Here is a 14695-nt window from a genome sequence, read left to right on the forward strand (position 1 = left end):
ACTGAAGGAGAGGATGGATTCAGCATGAAGCGGGGAAGGCAGGGTCCAGAGGGTTTTAGCTCAGAGAGGGCCAGTCTGCTTAATACCCAAATACCCATCTAATTGCTGGGGAAGGGAGGCTGGGGGGAGGGGACTGACCAAGCACACGGGCACCTAAGACACTAACTAGCCCTAAGCCAGCCACACTTACCTATCTGGGACTCCCACTGACTCTGTAGGGACTAAAAGATTTTTAGAACCCACACAGGGTTAAAAAGAAGACATCCAACAAATGGAAGTTCACAAGAGCACTCCTAACTTCATGAAAAATAAGATTAATCAGTGAAAGTAGGAACTTTTAAAGAAAAGAATTAGAACTTCTTCTCTTACAAACAAAGCTTGAACCTCTTAGCAATCAGAACTCTGATTGCAAGGACCTTACTCAAGTGCCTGGAGAGTCTTTTACTGTCAAGAATGGGAGAGCTATAGCACTTCAGAGGGCAGAATTACACAGAATTCAGCTTGGCTCTCAATCAGCCCAGACAAAGACCAGAGACAATTTTCAGGCTGAAGTCAGAATCAGGTTTTTTGTTTCTTAGGGGGAGAATTTTTTTTTATTAAGATATAAAATTAATTCATAGTCCCTGAAGCAAATTTGCAAAATGTACAAAGTGTAAAGAATAAAACAAATATCTCCATTCCATAATACAGAGACGGTTTACATTTTAAATATTTTTTTTGTCGATTTTTTTTTGTGTGTGTGGATACCTATGTTTTTCTCCACACAAATCAGGATTCTATTAAATAAAAAACTCTTTACAGCTCTTCCTTTCACTCCATCAGGAACAGTTAGTTCTCCATTACCTTAATTATTCCTTGAAACATATTTTTTAATGGTTCCATAAAATTACTCATTATGGATATGCCATCATTTATTTTAATCATTTTTAAACTAATGATCAATCAGATTGTTTCAGTTTTTCATCATTTTAAATAAGATTCCAATAAATACCTGTGTGTGTAATCTTTGTGCATCTCCCTGATTATTTCCTCAGGAAGAATCCTCAGCGTATTGAAATTTGAGGGTCCACTCTTGCATTACTTTTCACTTCTTTTCACACTAACAACGTATAACCATGCTTGTTTCATGAATCATTAGCCAACACTTAGCATTATCATTAAAAAAGAGAAAACAAAAAACCTTTTTCTGTTCTTTAGTTGAAAAATGGGATCTAGTTGTTTCATTTTGTGTTTCTTTCCTTATTAGTCGGACATTTCTTCATAAGTTTATCACATGCTTTTCTCCTATGAATTATCATTTTGCACCATTTACGCACTTTTCATATTGGCGATAAGAACCTTACTTTAATTTTGATGCAGTTTTGCTATAGCAGGACCCAAAAGGAATCCTGAAGAGAAACTCATGATGTTGAAAGCCTTTTGACTTACAGATTTAAGCTTTCCAAGGATTCCACTGAGGCAAAATATGAAGGAAATGGGAGGCTCTTCTAGTCTCTCAAGGTGTGGCCCTTGGATCCATGCATCAGAATCAAGGGTGGCAGCTGGGGAAGATGCATTTAAATTACAGATTCCTAAATTCCCACCCCAGACACAAAGAGTCAGCATCTTTGACAATTGGACCCAAGAAGCCACATTTCTATAATATCTCTGATTGCTTTATATGCAGCCCAAATTTGACAATCACAATGACTACTGAGGCAAAGAAACCTGATATTCCCATAGGCTCTGGAACAAAAGGGAGCCAACCATAGAGAGAAGTGAGTCCAAACATTGATAAATGGAAGTTGAGCTGCCAGCTCGTTGGGCTGTTGGGTCTTGTACTTTCTGTTCTTTTGATTTCTTGACCTCCATTGTACTTTAACTTGATTAATGCATTATCACTCATCTATTCAGTCCCCGAGTTAGAAAAATTATAACCATCCTTGGCGTCTTCCTATTCCTTGCACTCCTTATCTCTTCTCATATATATAACAAATGTTCATTTTACCTCCAAATGTCTTTAAATCTCTTTACCTGTTTCTCACCACCGCTTAGTTTCGTCCCTATTATCTCCCTCTCTGCTTTCCTTTCTCCTGTTTATTCTACCCATAATCTGTATCATCACCCCACCCCGACTCTGCACCAGGTGAGCATACATTCTAAGTTGTAATGTGTCTAGAAGCCCTGGTTGCTATGCAAAACCTTCTAAATATCCCCCCCACACCCCACCCCTTCTAATTTTCTGCAGTCTCTAAACTCTTCCTTATCCCAGTGGAGGGGAGAGGAACTGGGAATTTCAGAGAGTTGAAGGATTGGAGAACACAGGGAAGTTAAAACAAAAATCAGGAGGCGTGAACTTGCCAAGAGACAGCTGTGATCCTTGAGGTCGAGCGGCTCTGAGTGACAACACGATTCAAGATTTGACCTGAAGGGTGGGTTTCTGAGGAGTCTGAGAGGACAAGGGCATGTCAGGCCATGTTGTTGAATGGGTCATCTGCACAGACCCTGAAGCAGCTCAGATGTATGCTATTATTCACAAGCAGAGAGCCAGCCACTATGAACAGCTCAGGGTAACCTTTCTCCATTCCTGGAAAAACAACTTAGAGCAAAGGGCAAAGGGTTACTGTATTGTTCCCCCCATGTAAAAGGAAATAATAATTTTGATGGATTTGGCGGGACATTTTGGAGCCAAGTCAAACTGTGTGTGTGATTGTTTTGTAAAGGTGCTAGGACTTAATTTTCAAATCTGGAATAAGACCAGGTGGTGGGTGATGGCAGGAGTCACAATGGTTTCCATGACAACGGGACTGGGTCTTAGTCATCCTCCCATCCTCCACAAAACCTACTGCAGCTTTTCTCATAAGGTGCTTATTAAATATTTGTTAAATGAATGATGAATCACAGAATGATGTGTGTGCTTTGCAATTAAGGCTGCCGTTCTGTTGCTAGCTAAAAGCTTTTAAAACAACAATAATTACTGTATTTCCACATGATATTTTGCATAATTTGCATATTAACGTAACCCGAAAATAATAAACTACAGATTCTCATCCCTGCTGAACAGCCATGTCCCATATCTATGCCCTGTTGTGTAAGAAGTATCCAGATGTTTGGCTAAAATGGCCTTAAAGGGGGATGGCCCTGCGCGGTATTTGTGCTTCCACATTAGCCAGAAACACTTGTTTTTTTCCACACTTTCGAGCCCCTGCCCCCCTCGAGCTCGCCGCAGCCGCCCACGCGCAGTCGGCAACCTGCCCCTCCCCCCCCCCCCCCCCCCCCCCCCCCGCCGCGCCCCTCTACCCGCGCTGAAGCTGGCGTCCGCGGGCCCAGCGGAGAGCCCAAAGGACCTCGGCAACTGGCGTCCCACGTTGCCCTTGGCAACCATTGAGTGGCGTCTCACTCTCCCTTGACCCCGCAATGAGAGTAAACAGGGCATCCATTGGCTGGCAGGAGAAGGCAGGCCAATCGGAGAAGAGGTTGTAGGGAGGCGGCTGAGCTGGATTGTGGGAGTAGGAAGCTAGGGTTAGAGGTTACCGGTGAGGCTAGAACCCCGAGCGTGGTCGGTTGGAGCAAATATGTCTGTCCGGAGGCACATTGGGAATCCTGAGGTGAGGGCCAGGTCCGGATCGGAGAATCGGAGGGGGCGGGCGTACCGGAAAAGGCTCCACGTGGGCAGGGAATACGTGGACTTCCGCCCTCCGGAAGGCTGGAAGCGGCGGCGTGAGGAGGGGTCTGGAGGGGGGAGGGAGAGGGAGGGAGGAGGAGGGAGGAGGAGGGAGGCGGGGCGGGCCTGGGGGACTCCGAGCCCGGGCAGCCTGGCCACCATCTCGCACAGGCTTACTGTATTTGTTGCTCAAAGGAGCGAAGTGCATGAAGACACAAGTCCCTTCCCTCAAAGGGCTTACAGTCTAGGAGTGGCAGTTACAGAATATAAGTTACATCTGGATGAAGCCCAAAACGCTAAAGGAACAGAATCAAAGGAGCCATCATTTCTGATTATTGGGGTACAGAAAGAGGAGAAATAAGCAGACCAAGCCATTTGGAAAGGACGCAAAATATGACATTAGTTTTACCCTCTGCTCGATTAAGACGTTTTACTTTTTTGTCTGTTTCACCTCCAGTGCCCTACTGCATATGTGGTCATTTCATCTCAACAAATGTTTACTGGATTCCTAAGGTGCAGGGAGTGCTAGAAATACAAAAAGATAAGACAAGGCCTTTTAGTCCTTTAACAAGTTCAGTCTAGTGAGGAAGACTTATAAACAAAATTTGAGTTCAATGTGGTTGGGAAACAGGATGTTAGGGGAGCACAGAAGAAAGCTAGGACTCAACCGAGGGAGTGAGAGAAGGGTCCTGGAGATGGTCTGAAATCCCAAGTTACTAACCAGGTGAAGAAGCATCCCAGGTAGAGAGAACATCTTGAGCCAAGTTTAGGAGCTGAGAACCATGAAAGTGGACAGTTCCTTGTAGAGAGGCAGGAGTCAAGTCTGGAAGGGCCTTCTGTGCCTTGCCAGCATTCTTGGCCTTTACAGTGAACAGGAGTTGCAGCGTGTCTCATCTCAGGATGGATGCCTGTGAGCTTTGCTGAGAAAGTTGTGAGGCTGAGTTTAGGCTCTGTAGGGGCGTGCCATGATGGATTATAATGTCTACCGTGGATGTCGGGGAGGTATGTGTGGAGAGTAGTGGTTTGACCACTGTGTATTTATTTTGCCTGCTGGTCAGAATTTGAGAAGCTTTGGAGTTTTAAGTAGCCGAGTTGCATGGTCAGATGTGCATTTTAGGCAGTGGTTGTAGCTACATTGTGTAGAATGGATTTGAGGAGTCCAGAACTGGGGATAGGGAGATTGGTTAGGTGGTTATTATGATATGGACCTAAAGTAAGGCCATGGAACTAGGGACAGAGAGAAATACTTAGGGGATAAAATCATCATGACTTAATAATGAGCTTTGAGAAATGAGAGTGTGATGGATGACTTAGGTTTCCAGCTTGGGCTACTCATTGGTGCTGATGCCATTAATGAGATCAGAAATATGGGAGAAAAAAGAGGAATAGTCTTAGGAGTGTAGGGGTAGAAGAGCTGGGTTGCCCTGTGCGGTTGTCCATTTGCGCTCTGGATAAAGATGTTCAGCTCACTCTCTTGTTTTAATGGGGCACAATTACTGGTAGTTTCTTGAGAAAAAGTGCATAAGAAATATTTTAAATTTATGTCCATGACATTAGGCATGTCTAAAAATGTTATTATTCTACCTTCATATTTATTTGCCTGAGAGTTTGGTTAAGTATAGAATTCTTGGTTGGAAATCATCAGCATATTGAAAACATTGCATTGTGGTCTTCTACTATTCAGTTTTTGTTGTGGAGAAGTTCAAAGCCATTGTGTTCCATTGTATGTGACTTGATTGTTCCTTTCTGGAAGCTTGTACAATTTTCTGTGTCACCAGTGTTATGATGTTTCACAAAAAATTCCTTGTTATGTGTCTATTTTCACTTATCTTTGTGGGCGCCAGAAACTCATGTCCTTTCTATTCCTCAAAATCGTTTGTTGTTGACTTTCTTCCTCAATTTTCTCTATCCTCTCTTTCTTGAATTCATTATTCTGATGTTGCTTCTATATGACCGGTTCCCTAATTTTCTTAAATTTTATCTCCTGTTTTCCAGATCTTTGTCTTTTTGTTCTCTTTGACAGATTTAACTTTATCTTCCAATCCCTCTATTGAGTTTTTAATTTCTGCCATCACGTTTTTAATTCTTAAGAACTGTGTTTTGGACTCTGACGTCCTTTTAAAAAACCTTTATTTTGAAATAAATATAAATTCACAGGGAGTTGCAAAAATAGTACAAAGTGGCCCCATGTACCCTTCACCCAGTGACTATATTTTATATAAATATAGTACAATATAAAAACCAGGAATCTGACATTTGTACAATGTGTGTATAGTTTGAGGCTATTTTATCACATGTGTAGATTTGATATAATCAAGATTTGCAAGTGTGTCAATTTACAATCAAGATAGAGAACTATTCCTTCACCACAAATATCTCCTCAGGCTACCCCCTACTAGTCACATCCACTTTCCTCCCCCTCACCATCCTAACCCGTGGCAACCATTAATGTGTCCTCTTATTTCTGTAATTTTGTCATTTTGAAAATGTTACATAAATGGAATCATACCGTATGTAACCTTCTGAGACTGGCTTTTTTCACTCCAATAATGTCCTTAAGATGCATCCAAGTTGTTGCCTGTAGCAATAGTTCATTCCTTTTTATTGCTGATTAGTATTCTGTGGTATGGATGTATAACAGTTTGATTAACCATTCAACTATTGTAGGATATTTTGGGTGTTTTCTCTTTGGGGCATTACAAATAGAGATTTGAACTTTGGGGTACAGTTCTTTGTATGGACATTAATTTTCATTTCTCTGGGATAGATGCCCAGGAGTGCAGTTGCTCTGTTGTATGGTAAGCTTATATTTATTTTTTAAGAAACTGTCAAACCATTTTCCGAAGTGGCTATACCATTTTACATTCCCAGCACCAGTGTATGAGAGATCCAGTGTTTGCACATTCTTGGCAACATTTAGTACTGTAAATAATTTTTATTTTAGTTGTTTTAATAGGTGTGTAGCGACATCTCATCATGGTCTTAATTTGCATTTTCCTAGTTGATACTGAGGTTGAACATCTTACATTTTCCCAACAGCATTTGCTCACTTTGTGTCTCTGTGTCACATTTTGGTAATTACCACAATATTTAAAACTGTTCAATTATTATTATATTTGATATGATGATCAGTGATCTTTGATGTTACTACTACGACTTGCTGAAAGCTCAGATGATGGCTAGCATATTTTAGTAAGAAAGTATTTTTTAATTAAGATACATATATTTTTTTTTAGACATAATGCTATTGCACACAATAGACTACGGTTTAGTATAAACTTAACTTTTATATGCACTGGGAAACCAAAAGATTTGTGTGACTCAGTTTATCACAAAAATCACTTTATTGGGGTGGTCTGGAACAGAACCCACGATATCTGAGATATGCCTGTATAACTTTTTGTGTGGATATGCTCTCTAGTGATAATTTTTTAAAATATGTTTTCTCCCTACATAGTCTCAGTTTCCTCCATATTGCTATTTTTCGTTTTGTTTTGTTGGTGATATTTTTAGTAGTCAGCTTTGGACTGCCATTACAAAATACCACAGAATGGGTGACTTAAACTACAGAAATTCATTTCTCATAGTTTTGGAAGCTGGGAAGTCCAAGATCAAGGTGCTGGCTGATTTGGTTTCTGGTGAAAACTCTCTCCTGGCTTGTGGATGGCCATTTTCACGCTATGTGTTTGGATGACCTCTTCTTTCAGTGTGCACTTGAGGGAAGAGAATGAGCTCTTTGGTGTCTATTTTTATAGGGACACTAATCCTATGGGATTTGGGCCACACCCTTATGACATCATTTAACCTTAATTACCTCCCAAAGAGGTGCAGTCCTATCTCAATACAGTCACATTGAGAGTTAGAGCTTCAACATACAAATTTGGAGGGGACATAATTCAGTCCATACATAAAATTGTTAATCTGTGTTTTTGAGTAGGAGACTTAAAAAGGTGATTGAGGTCTCTGTATATTTGGGAGGAGTTTGCTGATGTGAGCTTAATTACCAGAAGATCTCAGTGGGCCATGATTTGGGGACTCCCTTTCCCAAATCTGTATCTTCAGCTCTTTCCTCTCAGGCTGGTCATTTTCTCCAGAGAACTCCCCTCTCCTGAGAGTAAAGGCCTAGTTGAATTCCTGGAAGAATTAAGGTTAGGGGCTAAATTTCAACATTAGTATGCATCATTCACCTACTACCCCTATTTTCAGTAATGATATCCTTTCGCTGTGTCTGGAGACACCCCCCAGTGCAGAAACCCTTTCCAGGGAATAAATCTATAGATACCTGCTATGGTGGGGGAAGGGCAATCACCTAGTGGCACAGAGGGAGAAGGTTTTGGAGATCCAGTAGCTTCTCATTCAGCCTTCAAGCAATCTTGCTTATTTCAGTCACTCCTTTTACTCCCACTTCTGGAGGTGCCTGGGGCTGCCAATTCCTGGGCCTTTCAAGAATTTTTCTTGGCTTTCCCTTCGATTTCCTTGAGTCCATCAAGTCATTTTCACTTGTTGATGTGTTTTCTAGACTTCAGAAATCACTTGTTATCACTTCTCCCACTCTTACTCTCTTTTTTTTGGACTTTGTGTCTGTAAAATAGTATCCTTTTAATGAGGTTTTACTGAGGTTTTGGAAGGAAGTGAAATTAGATGCATTTGTTCAATATGCTGTCTTCACCCAGTAGGCCATGACCTGTAATTATTTTATTTGCTTGTTTATTTTTGGCATACTTACAGGAAGATAAGATAGGATCTTGTCTGTACTGCGCCACTGCCTAGCACACAATAATTGTTCCTTAAATATTTGTTAACTGAGTAAATGAATATATCTGAGCAGGGAGAAGTCAAGGCTAGAGTTCACTATTTGGAAATTAGAAGCATGTAAATGGAATTAAACCTGAATGGCCAACAGAGAACCTGTAGATTAAGATGGAATCCTGGGGAACACAGTGTTTAAGTGGCTGACAGAAGAATCATCCGTGTGTGATTGGAGCATTAGAGAGAGCTGTTACTGAAGCCAAGTGAAAGCTGAAGGTGGGACTATATAACAGTGTACAGAAAGGTCAGGTAAGTTAGAGACTGAAAAGCAGCCATTATATTTAGCAATTAGGGGATCTCTGACATTGGCTAGCTCCTACAGGAGCCACAGTAGAATGATGGGGACAGTAGCCACATTGCAATGGATGGAGGAGTAAGTTGCAGTTACTCAGTGTAGTTTTTGTTTTTCTGTTTTCTCCCAAGGAGCTTAGCTAGAGGGACCTCCCTGGCAGTCCAGTGGTTAAGACTCCATGCTCCCACTGCAGGGGGCATGGGTTCGATCCCTGGTGGGGGAACTAAGATCCCATGTGTCGTGTGGCACGGCCAAAAAAAAAAAAAAAAACCAACGAGCTTAGCTAGGAAGTAAAAAGGGTGGGTTGGCGTTCCAATTATATATTGGTTTCTTATGAGTCTCCCCCACATTTAGTGGCTTAAAACAACAATAGTCATTTATTTATTATCGCTTACAGTTCTGGAGGTTGACTAGGCTCAGCTAGGCAATTACTTGGGCTCTCTCATGTGGTTTTGCGGACAGAAACTGGGTCTAGAGTTTCTAGGAAGATATAGTCTGTTGGCTGGGAACTCAGCTGGTGCTGTCAGCCGTATCACCTACAAATGGCCTTTTCCATGTGACTTGGCCTTCCTTGTAGCTTGAGCTGGGTTCCAAGAACAAGTGTCCCGAAAGAACCAGGTGGAAGCCGTATTGTCTTTTATGATCTAGACTCAGAAGTCGTATGGCATCACTTCCATCAGTCACAGGCCCGTCCAGATTCAAGGGGAGGGAACATAGGCCCCCACCCCTCATTGGGAGGAGTGTCAACATCACAGTGTGAGTGGTTGGGAAGTTCTGTTGTGGCCGTCTTGAAAACTACAGTCAGCCCCAGGTGGTAGCTGCTGGCAGAGTAGGGGCTGCTGCACACGCAAACATGGGTCAAGGTTGGTGTTTGAGATCGGTAGGATTGGTCCAGACTAAAACTCCCATAAACAAAAATCTCTTTTAAAGTTGACACCTAGTCCCTTTATTTTATTGACGTCCTCTTTATACAAGTGAGAGAAGTACAGAAATTTTGAACAAAATATATAATGGAATTTTTTTTAGTCCTTAAATGTAAATCTTACTACATACGTTACAATTTCAATGTGAACAACCTTGTGAGTTCCATTTTAAAAGAAGTGGGAAGTCAGAAAAGCTCATTCATTTTTGAATGACTTGTGATTCAGACAATCTCCCTCATTTTTTAAGTGATTTTCCTTCAGAAAAATCCCACTGTTGACTTCTCATTCTTCTCCCTTTTCTACAACATTCATGTATTCACAAAGCCGGGTCTCACTTTGCATATATTAGTAATCTACCAAAATGCTCCTTTGATTGTGTGGCTCATATCTCAGTGTTTCTGATATCTTCCATTGTCTTCAGGGCCTAGTCCAGACCCTCAGCCTAAATTCAGGGATCTCCACCTGGTGCCTACGTATCCATGTCCAACCTTACAGCACAGGATTCCATATACCCACCGTTCTTAAACGTTTGGGGGTTATAGACTCCTTTGAAAATTTGGTGAAAGTCAAGGACCCTTTCCCTAGAAAAATGTACATATACTCAAAGTTTTACATATAGTTTCATGGGACTCATGGACCTCCTAAAGCCCATCAGTGGACCCCGTATTCAGAACCCCTGCCTGAATGAGGCTGCACAGTAAAGTGTTTAAGAGTTCAAGCTCTAGAGCCAGACCGCCCAGTTTAATTCCAGGTTCTACCACTCTTACCAGCTAACCTCAGGAAGTCACTTCACCTCTCTATGCCTGCTTTCTAATATATAGAATGAGGATAATACTAGTATATACCTTATTGGTGGTTGTGAGGATTAAATGAGATAATGGAGAGAAATGCTTAGCTGAGTGCCTGACAACATAGTTAAGTGCTCAATAAATGTTAGCAGCAATTACCTTTATTGTTGTTGTTATATCTTCTCCAGCAAATAGAACAATTTGTCATTCTTTAAACATGCTTTTAAAGTGGCCTTGCTATTATAATTTCCTCCACTTAGAATACTTTTTCCATCCCTTTTCCCCATCTTTTTTTTTTTTTTTTTTGTGCGGTACGCAGGCCTCTCACTGTTGTGGCCTCTCCTGTTGTGGAGCACAGGCTCCCAACGCGCAGGCTCAGCGGCCATGGCTCATGGGCCTAGCCACTCTGCGGCATGTGGGATCTTCCCGGACTGGGGCACGAACCCGTGTCCCCTTCATCAGCAGGTGAACTCTCAACCACTGTGCCACCAGGGAAGCCCGCTTTTCCCCATCTTTTTATCCACAGAAGCTCAACCCTTAAAACACAGCTCCAGTGCCATTTCTTCCATGCAGTCTCCCTTATCACCCGCAGTGTGAGAGCTATCTTTTTGTTTCAGGTTCCTCGAGCCCTCGATGTCTGTGCTGCCCACGGGGCACTAGCATGCACACTGCATGTTGCTCAGCTCTCAGAACCATTTCCATCCATTTGGTGTACTTATTGTTCTCACACTGGTGCAAGGCCTTGTAGCAGGTACAGAGGTAGAGCCTCTGTCCCAAGTGCAGGCAGTGAGGAGTGTTAATGTTACAAAGTGCTGTGACAATCCAGACAGGGAAGAGATTTCTATCTGACTGGGCCCCCCAGAGGAGGAATCTTCCTGGAAGATGTGTTTGTGCTGGGTCTTAAAAGCCAACCAGAGGTTAAGGAGCAGGGATGAGGTGGGTAAACAGAGAGGGCATTATCTTTTGACCCTCCCTAGAGATGTAAGCCCCCAAAGGGCTTCTGTCGTTTTTGGTTGCTTTCAAAGAGCCTGTACGAGTACCACAAACATCAACTTTCTCAACTTTCTCCCTTCTCCTGTTGAACTTCATCATGACCACCTATCTTATTTCATTATCTTAAATATACGTCCAAAGCTGCACCTTCCACCTGGGCTCTGGGCCTCATCCTTTCCCGCTCCCTTGTTTTCATACCTGCTTGCTTCATTTTCAACCTCTTATCCAGCCCATTAGCTTATAAACATCCTCAAATCTCTCCTTTCTTCAAACAACAAAAACTATTCCTTAGCAACTCTGAAGGGGAAAAAAAAGACCATCTGGCTACTATCCTCCCTTCTCATAACACTCAACCTGCTGTTTTTGCTTCTGCTCCTGTCAATTTACTGTAACTGCATCCAGCAGGGTCATCAGCAGTGTCCTGGTGTGTTCAATCCAAATTCACTTTTCTGTTTTCTCTTCCCTGACCTGCATTCTTGTTCGCTTGTTCATATTTGACCTCTTGTTCTCTGACTTGACAGCATTGATCACTATTGACCATTTTCTTCTTCCTGAAACTCTTCTTCTTTAATTCTCATGACCCACTTTCTTCTGGCCTCTTGCAAGTTTCACCCACAGTTTTTTTCTCCACCTGACCGTAAATGTTGGTTTTTTTTTTTTCTCAGCCTATACACTCTCCAGTGGTGATTGTGTCCATTCCCATGGCTTCCCCCAAATCTTGTTTTTTCTAGTCCAGAAATCTCTCCTGATCTCCAGACACCCCAGTTAGCCAGCTTACCACTTCCGTTTTGGATAACCCACAGATACCTTATATTCAAAATGCCCCAAACAGAACACACCGTGTTTTTCAATATATGCTTCCTCCATAGTCCCTTTTTTGGGAAGTGGTATCACTGTCCTTCCCCTGTTACACTAGTCAGTTTTAAAGATTTTATATCTTAAAGACTTCTTAAAACTGTCTCCCTCCCCTCACCTCTACTGCTGCTTTCTTAGGACCACAGATCCTCCGAGCACAACCTCTTACCTGACCTTTGTGCCTCCATTCTTTACTACGATCCTATTAGTTCTCCAGAGTGCTGCCAGAGTGATCTTCCTAAAATGGAAATAGAATCCCATCCCTTCTCCCTAACCTTCTTCAGTGACTCCCATCATCTACACCAGGGTTCCTCAGCTTCAGCACTATTGACATTTGGGGCCAGCTAATTCTTTTTTGGGAGTTGGGGGTCTTCCTGACATTGTAGAATGTTTAGCAGCATCCCTGGCCTCTACTTACTTGATGGTAGCATACCCACCACCCAGTTCTGACAACCTAAAATGTCTCCAGACATTGACAGGTGACCCCATGAGTTGGGAGAGCAAAATTGCCCCTGTTTGATCTACAGGATAAAATCTAGGTTTCTTAGCATGGATACAAGGCCCTTTGTGTTCTTCCCCTGCCTGCCTCTTCAGCCTCATTTGACCCCATATTGCCCACTATCCTCCAGGTCTGTCAGTTACCAGGAACCCTGTAGCTCCCACCCACCACTCCTTTAACTTGACTAACTTTCTCAGCCCTTGGATTTCAGCTCAGAAGTCACCCCTCAGGAAATAGTTCCTGACTCTTTTAGTCTGGATTAGGTGCCAATCTTACATGCTCCTGTTGCACCCCCTGCTTCCCTCTGCTTGTTCATCATGCAGTGTGACGTCTGTTCACTTGTCTCTCTTCCCAGCATCAGCGAGAGCTGGATGGGAAGGACTGTGTTTTGTTACCTCTGTGTCCTTAGCACGGTGGCTTACTCCTAGTAGGCATCCAGTAAATGTCGACTGAATGAATTGTTGGTGCTCAATAAGGCTTTGTTGAATGAATGAATAGTCCTCCTTGAAACAGCTGCTTTTCTCAGCTCTTTCACTTTCCACCATTCCATCCTGTTTATGTAATTGAAAAAAAGCTAGTTGGTCAGTAGGTCAAGAAACAGTCACCCCCAAAGCAAGGATTTTAAGGAAAAAAGTCTGGCAGTTCCATAAACTCTGTGGTGCACTGCGTAGAGTGGAACACAAATAGTTCTACGTTATGGTTGGTACCAGAAAGTCAGGAATAAGAATTTGGACCAAAATGGGAAAGAAACACTACATTTTTGTACTGTAGCATATGGATTTCTCATTAGTCTATGTAAGGGAAAACCGGGGGTGGGAAGGGCTCAGCGACTGCAGCTGTCCACACTCTCTCCCCCCATCATTCTGCTGCCACCACACCTGGTCCCCAGAGACACCCTCACTTCTTAGCTATGTTGGCTGAGGTATGGACAAATCCCCTTGGTTCAGCAGAGACTAGCCTGGAATCTTTCAAAGGAGCTTTGCTAGGAAACTAGTGGGAAAAACAAAACAAAAGTAAAAACAGGAAACAGCATATAGAAATTATAAAAATACAGAGAGGAATTATAAAAATACAAAGGAAGGAAGGAAAATGACAGAGAAAAAAGAAAATCCCTCAGCTTAAGATAACTAAGTTCTAGTTTTAGCTTTCCTAAATTCACCAGGCACATGTTCTCCCCTGGGTTTTTTGTTTCTGTTTTGTTTTGCCACAATATTGCCTCCCTCTGAAGAACTCATCCTACAGTCCCCCTTTTCAGTCTTTGAGTATTTTCCTTTTCTCACTTAAGAATCTTCTCTTTCTTCATCTAAGAGGGAGTTGGAATTGGCATTGGTCACTTTCTCTTACCGATGGCAGGTTACTGATCAGAAGGAGAAAGGAGCTTTCCAGCCTTTGAGGATAAAGTAGCTCAGGGGTTCTACTTCTGAGGACCAATGCTAAGCGTCCATGACAAAGGTTTTACTTGCCTGGGGTGAAATGAAAAACACAGACAATATCAATGAGTTTTTTAGTAGCACTAAAGGACTGACCTTTTTATTCTGGGTTTTCTTTTTTCTTTCTTACTTTTTAAGTATTAAAATAGCAGATGGTAGTTGTGAGGTTTTGCTTTGTTTTTGATGTCCTTGTCAAAATTAAATGTTGATAATTCTCTGTAGGTACCCCAGTTTTTAAAAATTCTTCCTGGTCTCTGAAGTCCAGAACTCTGACCAATAGATATTCTGTAAGGCATTGAAGTGTACCCTTTTTTTTTTTTAATGCTTTGTGGGTCATTTGAAAAGGTATTTTAATATGTAAATTTATTTTTCAATCCTCCAACAGGACGTGCTGTAGTTAACTATGTTTTCAAGGGCAAGTGACACAGGTTATAAAGTTTGATGTTCTGTTCTAAGGAACTAT

General features: G+C 42.1%; 1 protein-coding gene across 6 annotated transcripts in view; it reads left to right on the top strand.

The window, feature by feature from the left end:
- The first annotated feature begins 3458 nt into the window (after window positions 1–3458).
- CEP41 (centrosomal protein 41) overlaps window positions 3459–14695 on the top strand; it is a 46929-nt gene continuing 35692 nt past the window's right edge. For 2 of the 6 annotated variants that reach the window (XM_032643168.1, XM_032643161.1), the window contains exon 1: window positions 3459–3587. Coding sequence is in view for 2 of the 6 variants with exons in the window: in XM_032643163.1 (XP_032499054.1) it covers window positions 3555–3587 (33 nt within the window). In the remaining 4 variants the exon portion in view is untranslated. The remainder of the gene's footprint in view (window positions 3588–14695) is intronic. The other 4 variants (XM_032643163.1, XM_032643162.1, XM_032643164.1 and 1 more) reach the window with 3 other exon arrangements.

The sequence above is a fragment of the Phocoena sinus genome, chromosome 9 (assembly GCF_008692025.1).
Source record: "Phocoena sinus isolate mPhoSin1 chromosome 9, mPhoSin1.pri, whole genome shotgun sequence".
Taxonomy (NCBI): domain Eukaryota; kingdom Metazoa; phylum Chordata; class Mammalia; order Artiodactyla; family Phocoenidae; genus Phocoena; species Phocoena sinus.